This window comes from Cervus canadensis, chromosome X (genome assembly GCF_019320065.1).
Source record: "Cervus canadensis isolate Bull #8, Minnesota chromosome X, ASM1932006v1, whole genome shotgun sequence".
In the NCBI taxonomy this organism is placed as follows: domain Eukaryota; kingdom Metazoa; phylum Chordata; class Mammalia; order Artiodactyla; family Cervidae; genus Cervus; species Cervus canadensis.
The window spans coordinates 15,266,475-15,284,258 of record NC_057419.1 but is presented as its reverse complement, the minus strand read 5'-3'; the positions used below and the strand labels follow the sequence as shown (position 1 = coordinate 15,284,258).

Here is a 17,784-nt window from a genome sequence, read left to right as displayed (position 1 = left end):
GTGCATACAAACGTCCTCATGAACAACTTTGAGAGTGATGGAAAGTCAAGGCAAAGGGAAAAATCGAACTGTGATGCAGTCAGAGTGGGAGCCTCAGCTCATCCTAAGAGCAGCTCTGAAGCTGCGATGGCCTTCTGAGTTGTCCCCCTTGAGGCTAGGGGCCTGGGCTTAGGTGCGCTGCAGCCTATCCCCAGAGAGGGAATATGATTTTGCCTGAAGCGGTTCTCTTAGGCACGGGGCAATTCCCGGAAAGAGACTTCAGAGATGCACTAAGGGGATACAGAAAGACATATGCTTTTTATTTACATTTTAAATAACAAGATAAACTTACTTTAATTTTAAAGTAGTAATGAATAGTAGTATTTTGAGACAGAAATAACAATCATATGTAACATAATTTCTCTGTAATTGCTATCAGTGCCACATATAGCTAACACTACCAGGATTTGTCGCCTGCCTTCCTGATGGTAAAAAATACTTTCTGTTAGAGGCAAGCGAAAATACAGACCTTCAAATCCACACAGATGGTTGGATGGCATCACCGACTCAATGGACATGAGTTTGGGTAAACTCTGCGAGTTGGTGATGGACAGGGAGGCCTGGCGTGCTGCAGTCCATTGGGTCGCAAAGAGTCGGAAACGACTGAGCGACTGAACTGAACTGAAATCCACACAACCTGTTAAGAAGACCTGCGGAGCCGAGAACTTTTGTTCATTTCTGGACCTCCAGATTCGGCCACAGCTCTGCATACCTACTGATGTTTCTTGAGTCATTACTATAATTAAAACTGACGGGATACAACTTAAAAGGTAGAAATTTTAAAACTCTTCCAATGCAACGCCTCCGCAGCTTAAAGCGCCTCGCCCTACGGAAAGTATCTGTTCAAGCCGAGAGGGCTCTGTCGGCTCCGCCAGGAGGGGCGGGGCCAGAGAAGGGCTTTACCTTTATTGGCCGAGGAGGACAGGAGGGGCGGGGCCTACTCCATCGTGATGGACGGAAACCCTCCCCCTTCTGCCGGTGCGCCCGCCTCCCACGCGCCCGGAAGTCCTGCCTTCGGAAGAGGAAGTAGCGGCGTGAACGAGAGCCGGCGGTGACCCGGGCAACAGCGGTGACCGAACGAGGGGAGGGGAAGGTGGTGGCGGAGGTTTGCTGCCACTCCGCGCCGGAGTTGGCGGTTAGAGGCGGGACCGGTAGCCGGGTACAGGAGTCAGGTGCGGAGGGGCAGGCTGGCTGAAGCAGAGGCCGGGGGCGGTGTCTGGGATCCCGGGACTCGACGGTGCCACACGCGGGGACCGTGCGAGGAAGACTGCGGCCGCGCTGTGCCCTCCGCTGACCTTTCCTTCCTTCTTCGCGTCTCTTTTCTGCGCCATACTCGTCCCAGCCCCCCAGCCCCTTGCCTACCCCTAGTGCCGCGGGTCTAGTCTGGACTCGGTGGGCTTCCTCTCTCATCGGATCACCACCTCGGGACCCTCTTTCCTCCAACCCCGGGCCTACAGCCCCCACGCTATGACATGGTTTCTCAGGGACCGCCTCACTTCACCCGCCAAGTCCACACACCCTTAGAAACGTCCCCCCAAAGGTGTAGATTTCACACTAGTATGTCCCAAAGGGGGTGATCTCTTAAAGCTGTCCCTCATCAAAGTGGAGGGCGAAGTGGAGCCCCTGCCCAGTACATTTCTATAAAGGTGACAAGAAGGAAAAACAAGGGTTGGCCAGATTAAGAATACTAAGAGAGTAGGGGGAACCCAGGCATCAAGCACTCATCTCTGGTTTGGCCCGTGTGAATTTAGAATCGCTTGGATTCAACACTGCGAGTCCCACCATGGGCTTGTCTGCATCCACCCCTGCTGCTTCGGTTCAGACCTCTACCCCTGCTGCTTCAGATCATCAGACAGCAGCCCCAACGTCTGGATGCCCAATGCATGAAGGGAAAGTGAAAGGTAATGGACCATTTATCTAGAAGATAAAAAGAGAATTCTCAAAAAGAACTCTGAGGAGGCGGTATAGCATGCTGGTGAGGCTCCTAAGGCCTGGGAGTGGGGTGACCTGGGTTTGGTCCTTCTGTTGTTACTTACAGGGTATGTGACTGTAGACAAATGACTTCTCAAGTCTCAACCCATCATCACCTGTAAGCTGAGGATATAGTATTGCCCAGGGTTATGGTCATGACTGAGATCGTGCATAAGCGAGGAGGGATTGCTCCATACATCAGCCCCCACTCCAGCAATTTGCTATTGTCTACTTTAGTGGGTTTTTAAGCTGGGGAGGCAAGCCCCCCATCAGCCCAGAGGACACTTGGCAATGCCTGGAGGCCTTTCTGCACGTTGTAACTCAGAGGGGAGGATGCATCTAATGAGAAGACAGGAGTGCTGCTAAATATCTTACAATATACAGTGCAGACCCTGCAACAGACAGTCACCTGGCCCCGGATGTCGAGAGTGCCCAGGCTGAGCAGCTTTGGTCTAGATCACGTTGTCTTTCTTTATCCAGACAGCTTTACTCCTCCCTCTGGTGGATTACTCTCTGTGTAAAAAATAAGTCATTGTCTGATGGACTTGCTGTTCATTTTTTTAGTGCAAAAGTGAGACTTGAAATGCTTTCCTTTTTCATTGGTCCACCTGCCGCTTTTGATTGTCTTTGTAAAAGTATGTCCTGAATCCACCAGATGTGTGACTTCTTGTTTCCAGACATGAGGGCAGGAAGCAGTTAGCATGCTTACCTAGTGCTGACGCTTCCTGTGTTATAGCTGTTCATTCCTTCGATCGGCCCACAAGAATTTGCTCCCTGCCCACCCTGTGCCAAGCACTAAGTGGTTTTTTTTTTTTTTTCCCACTGAGAGAACAGCAGTGTCTAAAACAGACAAAAATCCTTTGCCTAGTGGAGTTTACATTCTCATCCTCAAAATCCTGCATGGTACGTCCCCCCCCCCAAACCCCTTGTTTCGTAGTTAAGGAAACTTACAAGTCACACAGCTAGTAAGTGGCAAAGCCAGCGAAAATTCTGGGGCCTTGAATAAGGACCAGTCCAGAGCTCTAGGGTTTCTCCTTACAGGCAGAATGGAGGCAGACTTGGAAGCAGCAGGTGTGTGTCTGTTCTGAGCATCCCCAGAAAGCCACACAGTCCTGTCTAGGGTCTGATTTCATTTGCTGTGTTCCTAGGAGAGCTGTCAGATGAATTTGCATTAGGAAAGAAGATGGGTGTCTGGAGGAGACTGAAGGGGCTACTGGTTCTCTGATATGAAAAACGTAAACAGGATTTTCTTTCCAACCCCAGTTGGGACCAGTGCGCCAGAAGAGACTGGCGAGGAGAGGGGTGGAACAAGTCTCCCTCCACCCCTCAGTAGATAGCTCTGCAGGGTCCTCGCAGAGGACCTTTTGCGTGTAGGGCGCCCAGAGTTCAGTGTCTCCTTGGTGTTCACTGCTGCTGCCTAAGATAAGGGTTCCTTTCCACCAGCTGTGTCTTCCTGGGCCATAGCTCTCCCCTTGCCTGCCCGCCTCCTGTGTCTATACCGCCTTCCTGGCCCGCACACTTGTTTCCAACAGCACCCGGGATCCTTGGGCATTGACTCCCCCGCCTGCTGCTGTTCCCGAAGTGGCATCTGGATCCCACGTGGACTGGGGGACGTTTTCTTTAGTGGGTGCCTTTGCTTGATGAACTTGCTATCCCCTGACAGTGAATCGCGCCTCGGCCAAGTGGTCTAGTTTTCGTCCTAGAGCAGGACACAAGCACAGCAGCATCCTGAATCTTCTCCACGACCCTTTTGGATGGCTCCTCTGCTCATTTTTATCTCCTGTCCCCAGTCCCTGAGAGAAGACGTCCATAATGAAAGCCTGGCCTCCTGTGCCCTGGTGGGAGTTGGGTCTTGTCTGGAACTGGGGAATAGAAAAGTCGGGGAGACCCATTTCACAGGGGGCCCTGCCCCCAGAGGTACCTCTGTAACAGCTCATAGCAATTCCCTGCTCTGTTTCCTAACACCCTGCTGTGGACAGTACCTACTCTTGCCAATGCTGAGACTCTGGGGCTTTATTTTTCTTGGGGGAGTAACACAATAGGAGAATGGGTACCCATTTCTCTTCCGAGGGGAAGGTTAATTTATGGAGCCTCTTCCTGGTCTGTAGGATGTTAGATTGTCGGCCGGCTTAGCTCTTGGTAGCTGTGACCAGTAGAATCCTGACTTTGGCTGTGCCGGTGATCCCTGGTCAGACATTTGACTTTTCAGGGCCCAGATTGAGAGCCAGATGTCCTGCCTTTGTGGTGACGGTGTTTTCACCCTTCGTCTCCTTCAGGCTGTCCAGTGAATGCCGAGCCATCGGACTCAACCTGTGGGAGCAAAACAAGCTCTGTGCCTGCACACCAGGAGCGCGCTTATGAGTACGTGCAGTGTCCCATCACCGGCGCCAAGGCTGGGAACAAGGAGAACCTGGATCCTTCTAACCTGGTAATCCTCGACCAGCCCCTCGCCTGGAAGTTTTTAATGTAGGGATGCTCTTACAGGCTCCCTAACTACAGGCTGCTAGGATTGATCCTTCTGTCCTTTTAAAACGGAGAAGTCTGATTTTCCATCCATAGTGAAAAATCTAGACTCTGTCACTAAGTGTAGTTTCAGAGCGTGCCTGGGAAAGCCATGGGCTGTCCCCAAGCGCCAGAGCAGACTTACCTGGAATCAGCCACACCAGAGGATGTTGCTTTGGAGGTAGAGTATTTGGTGGGCAGGAGATCTATTAGGAGCACGGCTAGAATTTGGAAAGGTGTTGCTGGTTTGGAGAAACATCATAGACACACTGCAAGATTGGGGTGCCTCTTAGGGCACAACTGGGTGCCAGCCGCGTGTGACCGCCAGTGACAGAATGCCATCGAGAAAGTGGTGGTATTCTGTCTTGTATACATATCAATACACATACACATCTATCGCCCCATCTTTTCCAGAAATTTGTAGCAGTGCCTGCCCATCATGGTATTAGTTTTTCCTTTCTAATCCTTCAGAAAGAGACCAAATGTTTGACTGTAGCATGTATTTACCATTTATGTGAAGTCAACAAGGAAAAGATTTTCTGCGCTCTGACTCTTCACAACTGAGAGGCCTGAAACTGATGTCGCTGGTTTAATAAGGAAACTGGGCTGTGTATGTGATGCCTTGCTTGCCAGGAAGTAATTATGTTGCTTGTTTCTACTTTGTATTTCCAACCTTTTTTTTTTTTTTAAACCCACTTATTTTACATAGATGCCACCTCCTAATCAAACACCAGCCCCTGACCAGCCGTTTCCACTATCTACTGTGAGAGAGGAATCGTCTATTCCGAGGGCAGATTCAGATAAAAAGTGGGTTTATCCTTCTGAACAGATGTTCTGGAATGCGATGTTAAGGAAAGGGTGAGTGAGTGAGCATATTCCTGAGGCTATAAATTTGCTTGTGAATCTACCCTTTTTAACATTTAATTTTTAGATGAATCTAATCTAAGAATTAAATGTTAGAGGTTTTATCCCCCAGGTGTACAGTAAATTTTTATACTAACCAACTGATTTTTCAGACTTAACCAGAATATAAATGCAATGTATTAGGATTCTCCAGAGAAACAGAACTAATAAGATATATATATATATCTTACTATATGTATAGAGAGATTTATGGTAAGGAACTGACTCATAGTTATGAAGGTGGAGAAGTTCCACAATCAGCTCGGCAGGCTGGAGACCCAGGAGAGTCTATATTTCAGTTCAGGTCCAAAGGCAAGAAGAGAAACCAATGTCCCTGTTGGAAGGCAGGCAGGCAGAAGGAGTTCCCTCTTGCAGAAGCTCCGCCTTTTTGTTCTTTTTGTTTTGTTTCAGCTTTTAGAGCTGGGCCTTCTCTGCCCATTTAAATGTTAATCTCATCTAGAATAATGTTTGACCAACTATCTGGGTACTCCATGGCCCAATCAAGCTGACACATAAAACTAACCCATCACAGCCAGTAAGTTTTTTTAAGCACCACTGCTACATAAAATACATAGAAAAGGGGAATTTGTGATACTAATTGAAAAAGTGTCACTTGAAAAATCGAGGGATCCTTGATATTTGGATAAACCGGATTTTTGGTGACACAGTGAAATGAATACATGGCATTCTCAGTAATCTTTGTCAAGTTTTACCAAATGTTCTTTCCTAGGTGGAAATGGAAGGATGAGGATATTAGTCAGAAAGACATGTATAATATCATTAGGATTCACAACCAGAATAATGAGCAAGCTTGGAAGGAGATTTTGAAATGGGAAGCCCTTCACGCTGCGTAAGTATGTTCGAGAGCTTAAAAAACCATTCTTCCAGCATCATCCTGATTTCATAGCTGCTTTCTATGAAAGAAATACAGAAGAGCTTTAGTCCAACACTGTGCTATTCTATTAAAACATTTTAGGTAGCAGGCCTGTCTCAGTGACTTGGTGACAGACTGCCCCACTCAGCCATGTGAAATGCCAACTATTAAATTATGCTCGTGGGTTCAGTGAGTCCCAAGTGCAGAAAGGACAGAGCAGGGATGGCTGGTCTCTGCTCCCTGATGCGTGGGGTCGCAGCCACCAAGACTTTAGTGGTCAGGGATGGCTGGACAGCTGTGGGCTGGAAGCCTTCGAAGGCCCCATTTACTCCCATGCCAGCTCTCAGCTAGGACGCCTGCCCATGGCTTCTAAATGTGGCTGCTTTGGCTTCTTCACACCATGGTGACTGGGTTCCCAGAGCTAGAGTTACAGAAAGCTCCAGGGACACTGCATCTCTGTGATGACCGAGTCTGGGAAGTCCCATGGTGTCACAAGCCTGCCCAGATGCAAGGGGAGGGGCTTAGACCCCAGTTCTCAACAGGAGGAGCATCACAGTCCATTCCAGGCAGAGCACAGGGGCTAGAAACTCGAAAATGCTCTCTGCCCCAAGGGAGCTGGGAAAGATTTTGTTCACACAGCAGCATGTATTGAATCCCCATCAGGAGTAAACATCAAGAGGCATCTTTGCACATGATCATTTTTCTTGGGGAGATGAGGCTTCCCTGGTGGCTCAAATGGTAAAAAATCTGCCTGCAATGCATAAGACCCAGGTTTGATCCCTGTGTCAGGAAGATCCCCTGGAGAAGGGATTGGCAGCCCACTCCAGTATTCTTGCCTGGAGAATCCCGTAGTCAGAGGAGCCTGGTAGGTTGCAGTCCACGGGGTTGCAAAGTTGGACACGACTGAGAAACTACACACTTTTTCTCTGGGAGACTAGCCAAATGCAGTTGTGAGTTAGTGGCGATGGGCCATCAGTCTGTTCAGAGCCATGGTCCTCACACCTGAGCTGCCTCAGCATCACCTAGGGGTTTGTTGCAATACTGAGCGCTGGGCCCTGCCCCCAGGGTTTCTGATTCAGTCAATCTGGGGTGAGCATTTCCAGAATGGTGCCTGTTTGAGGGCTCCACCTGGAGAAGGGTAGGGGATGGGGCGTGTCTCCACGAAGCCAGATGTCATCATGGTTGGTGGCTCATGTTTTTAATTCGTGGCAAAATGTGATTAACTTCTTGGACAAAATCCACTTAATGTGGAGACCTATGCTGCAGGTGTGCTGTTGTTAAAGCTGAGAATGAAAGGAGCTTGGCTAGTCCTTAGCTGGGGGCCCATCACACGTGGGATGCTTTGCTCCATCCCAGTTCATTAAAGAGACCTGTCTAGGCCAAAGCCTGTCTTTCCAGTGACAGCAGCTGCCAAGACAAGTGGCCTCTTGTATTTTCCACTCCCCCTGCAGGGGACAGTGCTGTGTACCTTATGCCAGATGACCATGAGACTCCCCCTGCCCCACCCCGGGCCCCCGTGAGTTTGGGGGTGGGGGTTGGCAGGGCATCTAGAAAGTTCAAGCCCAGGGTCTGCCCAGAGAGTGAGTAGATTGTCTCAGCAGGACCTTGTCCCCCCACCCGTCAGCTTGTGTACAGTTATTTAAAGAGATGGTCCAACACTGATTACATTAGTTCCTAGGGAGAGCAGCGGTTTTCTTCCTTCATGAAGGTTGCTTGTTGGTTTCAAACAAGAGAGGCGTTGTAGGGTTTTCTTACATTTATCTGGAAAAAACCCCAGCTGCTCTTTGTGCAAGAGGAGAGTTCCTGCCTGATACCTGACCTTTTTTCCTGAGAGTACACCATGTGGACAGGCCCTGACCCCCGACTCCTGCCAAAAGCAGCAGATACTCAGAGGGAAGGGGAGGGAGTGGCATGCACTTGATCCAGAAGTTAAAGCACAGTATTTTTTTTAAGCATATAGGGATATTTCTGTGAGGTTTTTCAAAGTTACCTTTCTCTAATATTATGTAAAATGTATACAGAAAAATGTGTGTCATGGAGAAACTGCAACGTTCGTTCTGTTTTTCAAGGGAAAGAGAGTTATCTTAATAGATATTTCTTCTTTGGGGATTTCTAGTGAGTGTCCCTGTGGTCCATCCCTGATCCGGTTTGGAGGCAAAGCGAAAGAGTATTCGCCACGGGCAAGAATTCGCTCCTGGATGGGGTAAGTGTCTGCAGAAATGTCCTGTTCCTGAGGTCACGGTCGGCTTGCTCTTGGCATTAAAACCAAGCAGTCGAAGAACTGCAGTGCCGTCTTGTGAACCAAGCTGCAGACCTCTTGTGCTCCCTCCAGGTGGCGCTGGCGGGCAGCTCGGGGTTCCTTCCCATCGACTTCTCTGACCGGAGTCCCCTTCTCTGTTCTTGCACTGTCCCCTCGCTCCTCCCGCACTCCGGCTCTGTCCGCCTATGCACGCCACGCTCCCTGTTGTGGGGTTCACAGCTCCCACCTGCTTCCCTTGTGGCTCAGCTGGTAAAGAATCCGCCTGCCATGCAGGAGGCCTGGGTTTGATCCCTGGGTTGGGAAGATCCCCTGGAGAAGGGAGAGGCTACCCACTCCAGTATTCTGGCCTGGAGAATTCCACGGACTGTATAGCCGACGGGGTCGCAAAGGATCAGACACGACTGAGCGACTTTCACTTTCCCCGGCATTTCTGCAGGTGCCGAGCTGACCTCCCCAGCCTGGCTGTGCTTCCTGCCACTGACCTTCTTCCCTTGTAGCAGATGAGCTGTCTGCTGATGGGGGCGCCTCCCACTTTCCAGCCCTACCTTCCCGCAGCACTGTGAACCGTGCTTATCGGAGTCTCACCTTTCATCCGAGGTGGACTCTGAGAGCCGGCCTCCCCACACAGTGCCCTGCTGGCTTTCTTGCCGCCCAAACCCCAGCTCAGCATCACACAGGCATGGTAAACCCCGCCAGCATGTCTTCATTCCAGGTACGAGCTGCCTTTCGACAGGCATGACTGGATCATCAACCGTTGCGGGACGGAAGTAAGATATGTCATTGACTACTACGATGGCGGTGAGGTCAACCAAGACTACCAGTTCACCATTCTGGACGTGCGGCCTGCTTTGGATTCGCTCTCGGCCGTATGGGACCGGATGAAGGTGGCCTGGTGGCGCTGGACTTCCTAAGCACTTCTTTGTCAGAGATGAGAAAATAGAAACAATTTTTTTTTTTCTGAGAAGTACATTAAACTATTTTCCCCAAACTGAATTGCACTCCTGACGTAACAGGGATGTCCAGGGGGTCACCCTACCTTCTATGCCACTTAGCAAAGGGTACTCAGCACGTGCTCTTGAGTTCTGTTTGTACCTTACAGTTGACGGCACATCATTTTAAGTTTTCTTCCCATGTAGAGAAGTGGTAGGCCCTCCGAGTTTTTCCTTTAACTGCAGTATTGCCTGTGTATTTGATCTAAAAAGTCTAAACTTCTGCAAAAGACCTTTGCTGAAAATATGAAGAGAGCTGCTCTTTTCCCTCCCTGTTTTTTTTCCCTCCCTGTTTTAAATACTGATGCATAGATCTGAAAGCCCACAGGATGCTCAGCTTTGACCTGGTCCAATATTTTATTTAAAAGTGTTCTGTTAGGCTTTTTTATACAAGTTACCAGCATTTCTCAAGTCCATCTAATATAGTGGTGACCCCTGAAGAAAATACAGCCACACACTGGCAATGTACTCAGCCAACCTGAGGTGTGTGTGTCTTGCTCTCCAAATTCTAGCTGTTGTGATTTTTTTTTCAGACTGGACCTTGATCCAGAATAATTTCAACTCCCCTACAACTTGATGGCACATGTGTGTTGGGAGTATGTGTCTTAACTTTTTAAGTATTTTCCTTTTAATTCCCATTGTTCTGACATGTAACTGTGTTCCATGTAAGCAGGCTTCACTGTTCTGGCATTTGACAACTTACTCCCATTCTGGAGTTCATCCCTTCCCCTGCCTAAAGCCTTCCTCTTGTCCGCCTCGCCTGAACCTTGAAGGTCTGGCTGAAGTCACAACGCTAGGGATGGTCCTGCTCTAAAACATGGTATTTTATCCATTGCTAGAATTCACAAGGAGAATATTTTTCCCAAATGTAGAATGGTTACATCAGCTTACTCTCTGTTCACATCTGTTTTTTAAGGGACTTCTAAGTTTGCCACTGAAATTCTTTGTATCAGTCACCCACACACTGGTTGTTCAACTTAAGCAGCATGATATGACTGTTGGTGGTTTTTGTTTTAAGTGTTTATAGTATTAACTCATTTATCCTGAATATCGTGGAGTTAAGTTAGTACATGAACTTAGCAGTCTGGAGTGATTCATTTGGTATGAATGGTGTGTCTGTGTGGAGTTTCAAAAATCCAACAACCTTAAACTATGTTTCAAAATATTTGTGTATTTTCAAAGAAAATAAAACTGATACTTAACAGGTTTTGAAAATCTATTAAGAGTAATTTTATACTTCATCAGACAGAAATAATCTTTACAGAAATGACAGCTATAGTCTTTCTGCTGGAGGTAGCCATTTTCGTCATTGAGCACATACTTTTCATCCGCTGAGGAAAGGAGTTACTGTTGGCATGTTTTTTGGTCCTAAATGCCATTGAGTAAGTACAGGTTAAGGCATTATTATGAGAAACCAAGTGTTGTATCTGGAAACTGAAAATTGAGCCACAGGTGGGGAATCACCCCTTTTTAAAGGATTCTAATATTTCTTGAGAAAAACCACCTCTAAAATAAACTGTCTTGTGAACCTGATGACAAGATACACCCTCCACCTGGGGAGAAAAGGCTACAGCCTCTTGGATGTTAGAGCTGCTTGGTGTCTAAATTATACTTGATCAGATCCAGGGATCAATACTCTGTTCTGATAGGAGATTCCATTTATAACTTGAAATCATTTTGGATATTCTCCCGGCTTTTAAGGTACGTCTTTCGTCATAGGCTATTCAGGATTAGAACAAAGTACTGCACTCGAGGTTAAGGATTAGCAAACAAGGTGGGGGTGCCAACTGGGACTGCAGATGAAAATGTAGTAGTGTTCCTAGTAGTGCCCTGACTCCCATCCACTCATGAAATGTTTATGACACTCTCCATCCTATCGGGAACACAAAAATGCAAAAGGTCCAGCCCCCACCTGCAGGGGACTCATAACCTTAGGGAGGACAGTCTATAAATGCAATGCTGATTTAAAAAGAGTTGTGTTAATCCATGGGTTAAATGCAAATTCACTTAAGTATTTTTTAATATATATTGAATATACAGTTACCAATTTTTTAATGAGACACAAGTACAGTTTATCCCCCATCAGCTACTCCTCCTTAACTGAAGAGTTGCACATTTCACACCTCACCGCTGCAACAACTATGGGAGTTATACCATGAATCATTTTTGTCACCATAGGCTTGAGGCTGTGTGTGGTGATCAAGAATACTTTTTCTTGAAAAGATACCTCCACCCCACCCCACCATGTTCACTGCAGCATTATATACAACAGCCCAGAACAACCTGTGCCTGCTCATGAATGAGTGGATAAAGAAAACATCATATCATGTGTGTGTGTACGTGCATACATGCTAAGTTGCTTCAGTTGTGTCCAACTCTTTGCAACCCTATGGACTATACCCTGCCATGCTCCTCTGTCCATGGGATTTCCCAGGCAAGAATACTGGAGTGGGTTGCCATGCCCTCCTCCAGGGGATCTTCCCCACCCAGGAATCAAACCTGGGTTTCCTGCATCGTAAGCAGATTCTTCACCATCTGACCCAGTAGGGAAGCCCAATTAAAGCTCAATTTTTTAAAAAAAGGAAAAACAAACCTGTGTCCTGGGGGCAGACGGCTGGTTTAGAGCCACGTCTCAGCCCTTCACTTGCTATGTAATCTTAATGTCTCTGGGCCTCAGCTTTCTTGGCCATAAAAAAAACAACTGAGTGGTTTTGTTTGTTTGGGATGCTGTTACAAGTACCATCGACTGGGTAGCTTATAAACAACAGAAATTCATCACTCACCGTTCCCGAGGCCAGAAAGCGTCAGAGTAAGGCGCTGGAAGATTCTGTGTCTGTAAGGAGGACCCGCTCCCTGGCTCAGAGATGGCGTCTTTGGGCTTGTTCTCGTGAAAGGGGAGAGCATGGGGGTCTCTTACAGGCCGATAGTCCCATTCCTGAGGCTCCACCCTCTTATTCTAATCACCTCCCAAATCACCTGAACCCACTGGGAGCCCACAGCCTGGAAGGGCTTGATGAACATCAGCTGTGCCTAGTCATTGACGAGGAAAAGGCGCGGCTAGGAATCAAAGAGGAACTGAGAAACAGTACCCACCCCTTGCCTTGCTTCTCCCAGATGAGTCTGTCTAAAGAGGGAGCAGAAGGTCTCCTTTTGATTTTGGTTACTCCTAAGAATTAGCTTGCTCTAAAGGAGCCCGTGTTTTTTAAAATTGCTAAAGGGAAAAAGATGGGTAGCAGTCTTTGACCTTTTAAAAACCATAAACATGACAGGGTGACATTTGGTTTTGTACTATGCCAGATCTGCTTGACAAAACTAAAGATTATAATTAGGCTGTTGTGATTCCTAACCTGAGATGCAGCTCATGGTGTCCTCAGGATGACAAAGGTGTCCCCTCCATGGAAACTTCAAAGGTGCATGCCTGCTCAGTCCTGTCTGATTTGATTCTTTGCGACCTCATGGACTGTAGCCCACTAGGCTCCTCTGTTTATGAATTTTTTTACAGGCAGGAATACTGACCTGGGTTGCCATTTCCTCCTCCAGAGGATCTTCCCGACCCAGGGATCAAACTGACATCTCCTGTGTCTCCTGCATTGGTAGGCAGATTCTTTACCACAGAGTCACCTGGGAAACCCAACTTAATATGTCTTCAGATTAAAAACATTACAAGGTTATGTTTACTGCAAGTAAAAGGTATGCAAAATCAATTCAAAAGCAATGCATCATGTGGAAAGTATTCTAATATTTTTTTTTCTGAAATCATAGCAGGTATTGAAAAATAAAGTTTCTAAGAAAAGTTTATTTGTGGGGAGCCTACATCTATTTGGGCAATGAGGCTTATGTTTATAGTTAGCTTTTACTTCATGCTTTAACATATACATTGTCACATGTGATGAGGGCTGCAGAAACTTCATATGGAGTGGTATAACACAGGAATTGTGAGAAATGATTTCACCCGTAACAGTTGAGTGGAGTCCTGATGGATGATTAAAGGATATTATCTTGGAGCTCTGCGCAGAATCACCCTTTTTTTTAAAAGAAGATTATTTATGACCACACTGGGCCTTGGTTGCTGTGCACTGGCTTTCTCTAGTTGCAACGAGTGGGCGCTACTCTCTAGCTGCAGGCTTCTCTTGTTGTAGAGCATGGGTTCTAGAGCGTGGACTAGGGAGTTGCAACACTCAGGCTCAGGACTGGTGGCACACAGGCTTAGCTGCTCGGCATGTGGGATCTTCCCAGACCAGGGATTGAACCCGTGTGCCCTGCATTGGCAGGCAAATTCTTAACCTTTAGACCACCAGGGAAGCCCCAGAATCATCCTTTAAACACGTTGCTATACCTTTTACATTTAGGATGAGTTACTGTGATGAGTTCCTGTGGCCCTTCAATGGCTGGGTGCAGAATATTATCAGGATGGTTTTTGGCTGCAGGTAACAGACCCTGCTGGCACTTGCAACATTGGGTGTGTGCCTGGTCAGCTGTACCTCTCCAGATGACTCTGCCTTCCATGCACAATTTCAACTTCATCTTCATAGGTTTCCCTGGTGGTTCAGATGGTAAAGAATCTGCCTGCAATGTGGGAGACCTGGGTTCGATCTCTGGGTCGGGAAGATCACCTGGAGGAGGGCATGGCAACCTACTCCAGTATTCTTGCCTGGAGAATCCCATGGACAGAGGAGCCTGGTGGGCTACAGACCACGGGGTCACACTGAGTAGGACGTGACTGACTGACTAACATTTAATGGGCTAACTCGTTTCATCACCATCAGATGGCTTCTATTAACATGCTGTCTGAGCTTTAGATCCTTGCTTATGGCTAGTAGATAAGAGGTGGAGTGGGAGGGGGAAGTCTCCCACAACACATGGAAAATGAGGTTTCTCTTTAATCAATTTGGGTCAATTGGTACGAGGCCTGTGTCCTCATACCCCTCCCTTTTTACATTCCCAGGAGAGTGCCTGGTGCTTAGATTAACCAGAGGAATCAACTGCAGAACACTGCAGTGCCCACTAGAGAATTATATCACTAAACAATGATAAAATCCCAATGATAAAATGAAAAATAATTTCATTATTTTTCCTTCACTCTCGTAGATAGGCGTTTCAAATCTGGAGGTGGTGGCTAGTGTAACAGAAGAAGACAAGCTTGGGGATCTTCATTTCTGTATTGACTCTCTGCATTGGCTAGGGGGTTTGAATAATCACTTTAGGTCTATAAGGCTAACTCACTTTATTCTTCATATGGCTGAATAAGATTCCACTGTATGGATGGAGTACATTTTTTTTTAAAAATCCAGTCATTAGTTGATGGACTTTTGGGTCTTTCCATAGATCCTCCTAAAGGTTCCTTTATGAGCATAATTCTAGGTTTTATGTGGCCTATTTCTCTCACATTTGATGGACTGGGTGATGCCATGTTTTAAGCTAAGGAAAAATAATGTGCTTTGAAAACCTACTTCAGATTAGTTTTTACATGAAGTACATCAGTGGATGCACTCTTAAAATTTCACACCATTCCTGGTTAACCAGTGCTTTCTTTTTCCTCTATAAAATGGGCTTAGAAACAAACCAAAAGTCCATCAACTAATGACTGGATAAAAAAAATTGTCGTCCATCCATATAACGGAATCTATTCAGCCATAAAAAGAATGAAGTACTGATTCCTGCTACAAGATGGATGAATCTTGAAAAGAACGTGCTAAGTGATACAAAGGGCTGGAGACTGTTTGATTCTATTTATAGAAATGTCCAGCATAGGTAAATGTATAGAGGCAGAAAGTAGATTGGTGGTTGCCATAGTTGGGGTGAGGGAGGAATTGGGAATGAGTGCTAATGGGTGTACGGTTTTCTTTCAGGGGTGATGAAAATGTTCTAAAACTGATGCTTGTGCAACTCTGTTACTCTACTGGAAACCACTGATGTGTACACTTTAAATGTGTCAAGTGTCTGATTTCTAATTATAGTTCAATAAATCTACTTAAAAAACAGGGGGAAAATGTGCTAGCTGATCCCTCTATTAACTATATAGTCAGTCTACCAAGAGTCAGTAACTTAAGTCAAACAAAAGAAGATGTGATATAAATGCATAAACCAAATCCATACCTACTAAGGAATGATTGAGAAGAGTTGAAAGCAGAATCAGTACAAATACGGCCATGAAATCAGAAAGGGTTGGGGAAATACTGTAAAAATCCAGGAGAACTCTCGGTTCATTGTTTCACGGTGGTTTCTTCGATTTGCTGCAAAGAAACTGGAAGTGGGATGTTAGACAGTGCTGTGGATGGACCAAGAATGCAAAACTGGGCCCTCCCACACCCAGAGAAAGAAATGGCTTCGGCTCCACAGTGGAAACTTAGTAAACGGTGTCTGTTTATGTGCTGTTAAAACATAAGACAAAAATCATTTTATGATCTCCTGTTTCACCTGACTTAAAAAAATATGATTCCATACTGTTCAGGCAAAGTATTGCATTAGAGCAACGTTTTGGATCTTGCTGCCTTTCCCCCTCTCCACCTCTCCCCCATCTGTGGTCTCACCAGCTAGATGCTCCTCAAAATTTTGTGGAGATCAAATCCCCTGGAGGGCTTGTTAAAATGCAGATTGCTGGGCCCCATCTCCAGGGACCTGATTCAGTCTCATGAGAATTGGCATTCCTAAGAGGAGAGTGTGCCCAAGAGATGCTAATGTTGCTGACCGGGGTCTGAGCTTCACTGGACTCTGCATCCTTCAAATCCTCTGCACTTCCATGCACCCCATCTTCGCGATGTATTTACAATTGCCATGTATTTACAATTGCCACGTATTTACACAGCCATGGGTCAAAGTCCCAGGTAGGAAATGGGAAAGCGAAGGTTACATGTAAATGCCACTTGTCCTTTGTGACTTATTCCCAAGGGTTCCTTGACCTCCTCCTGCTCTCCTCGGTTCTGAATGTTGCACAATCCCACCTTTGTCTTGTTTTCATAATAAAAACCTTTCCTTGGAAACTTCATCCTCTCACATCACTTCAGTAAGCGATGCTGGGGCGGTGGGGGGGGGGTGTGGGCAGAGGACGATGACAATGGGGTGAATGCAATGACCTCTCAGCTGGGACAGAAAACCCCTCTGTTAGTGGGTGCTCTTTCTTTGTGAGTCGTGGTCTCAAAACGCAAACCCTCTCCTGGTGGCCGCTCCCTTGAGCTGCAGAGGTGTTCTGGGTGGTCTCTGCTCCTTGAGCTCTGTTCATCATATTCAATTGCAAGGGCATAACAAACTGCCACAATCGAAGTGGTTTTAACAATAGAAATGGATTCTCTCACAGTTCTGGAAGCAACAAGTAAGATCAAAATGTTGACAGAGCTGTGCCAGAAGCTGCTAGAAGGTCTATTTCAGGCCTCTCCCCCAAAGTTCTGGCAGTTCTTGGCTGGTGCTAGAACTTCAGTCTTCACAAGGTGTTCTTTCTGGGTACATCTCTGTGTCCCCGTCCAAATTCCCCCTTTTTATTAGAACAACAGTCATACAAGATTAGGGCCCACCCTAATGACCTCATCTTAACTTGATCATCTGCAGAGACCCTGTTACCAAATAAGGCCACGCTGGCAGGTACTGAGGGCTAGGACTTCAACATCTTTTCCACAGTGGACACAACTCAACCCATAACATGCTCGTTTGCAGAATGGCTGTGAGATTTCTCATGGGGGCCAGGCAGCCTGTCCCCCTGGTGTCTGAGAGCTGTCACTGCCGAACGGCTTCTTTGCACACTTCGCTCAGCAGTGACACGGCACACCAGCACCGCCCTGGTCCCCAACAAGTCTCTGCCCTTTGGCCAAGCTTGGCTGTGCTCAGGGCCGCAGTGACATCTGCCCCTCCAGATGGGCTCAGCGGCTGATGGAATTCTCCTGGTGGGAGGCCAGGGAAAGGGCAAGGCAACCAGCTCACCTCCTGCAAAGTGCCAGGAAGGAAAATGAAGCAGGCGACCCACCTGCCCACAGCCTCCCCTCATGGCAGACTTTCCCAAGCAGGTTCCCAACCCAGATTCTGAGTCTTTGACCAAGTAAAGTGATCTGAATTTAGGAGGACTCTGAACACTGATTTGCTGTGATCCTTTCCTGCGTGATTAAACATGTTTCTGATTCATTCTCTAAGTCATTTCCCCTGCTGGAGAAGACCCACTCAGAACCCCAGACATGGCATCAAGACGGCTTTAAGCTGAAGACATTTGAGATTCAACAGATGCAGAAAAAAGCCTTTTAGAGCTTGCCTTATCTGACTAA

At 47.0% G+C, this 17,784-nt stretch overlaps 1 protein-coding gene across 2 annotated transcripts; it reads left to right on the top strand.

The window, feature by feature from the left end:
* Positions 1-1,054: 1,054 nt before the first annotated feature.
* LOC122435357 (holocytochrome c-type synthase) lies at positions 1,055-10,746 on the top strand. Of its 2 annotated transcripts, none has more exons than XM_043459489.1 (7): positions 1,055-1,211; positions 1,791-1,940; positions 4,287-4,438; positions 5,222-5,370; positions 6,146-6,265; positions 8,406-8,492; positions 9,262-10,746. In XM_043459489.1, the coding sequence occupies exons 2-7, from the start codon at positions 1,823-1,825 to the stop codon at positions 9,458-9,460; spliced, it is 825 nt and encodes a 274-aa protein (XP_043315424.1). In that variant the 5' UTR covers positions 1,055-1,211; positions 1,791-1,822; the 3' UTR covers positions 9,461-10,746. The 2 variants fall into 2 exon arrangements, with proteins under 2 accessions (XP_043315424.1, XP_043315425.1); XM_043459490.1 differs by having other exon boundaries at positions 1,066-1,108.
* The last annotated feature ends 7,038 nt before the right edge of the window (positions 10,747-17,784 follow it).

Excerpts from the sequence above, each read along its gene's own strand:
- LOC122435357 (XM_043459489.1), top strand. The coding sequence starts at position 1,823 with ATGGGCTTGTCTGCATCCACCCCTGCTGCTTCGGTTCAGACCTCTACC. Across the intron at positions 4,439-5,221 it reads ACCTGGATCCTTCTAACCTG|ATGCCACCTCCTAATCAAAC; the intron begins GTAATCCTCGAC and ends TATTTTACATAG. Across the intron at positions 5,371-6,145 it reads AATGCGATGTTAAGGAAAGG|GTGGAAATGGAAGGATGAGG; the intron begins GTGAGTGAGTGA and ends GTTCTTTCCTAG.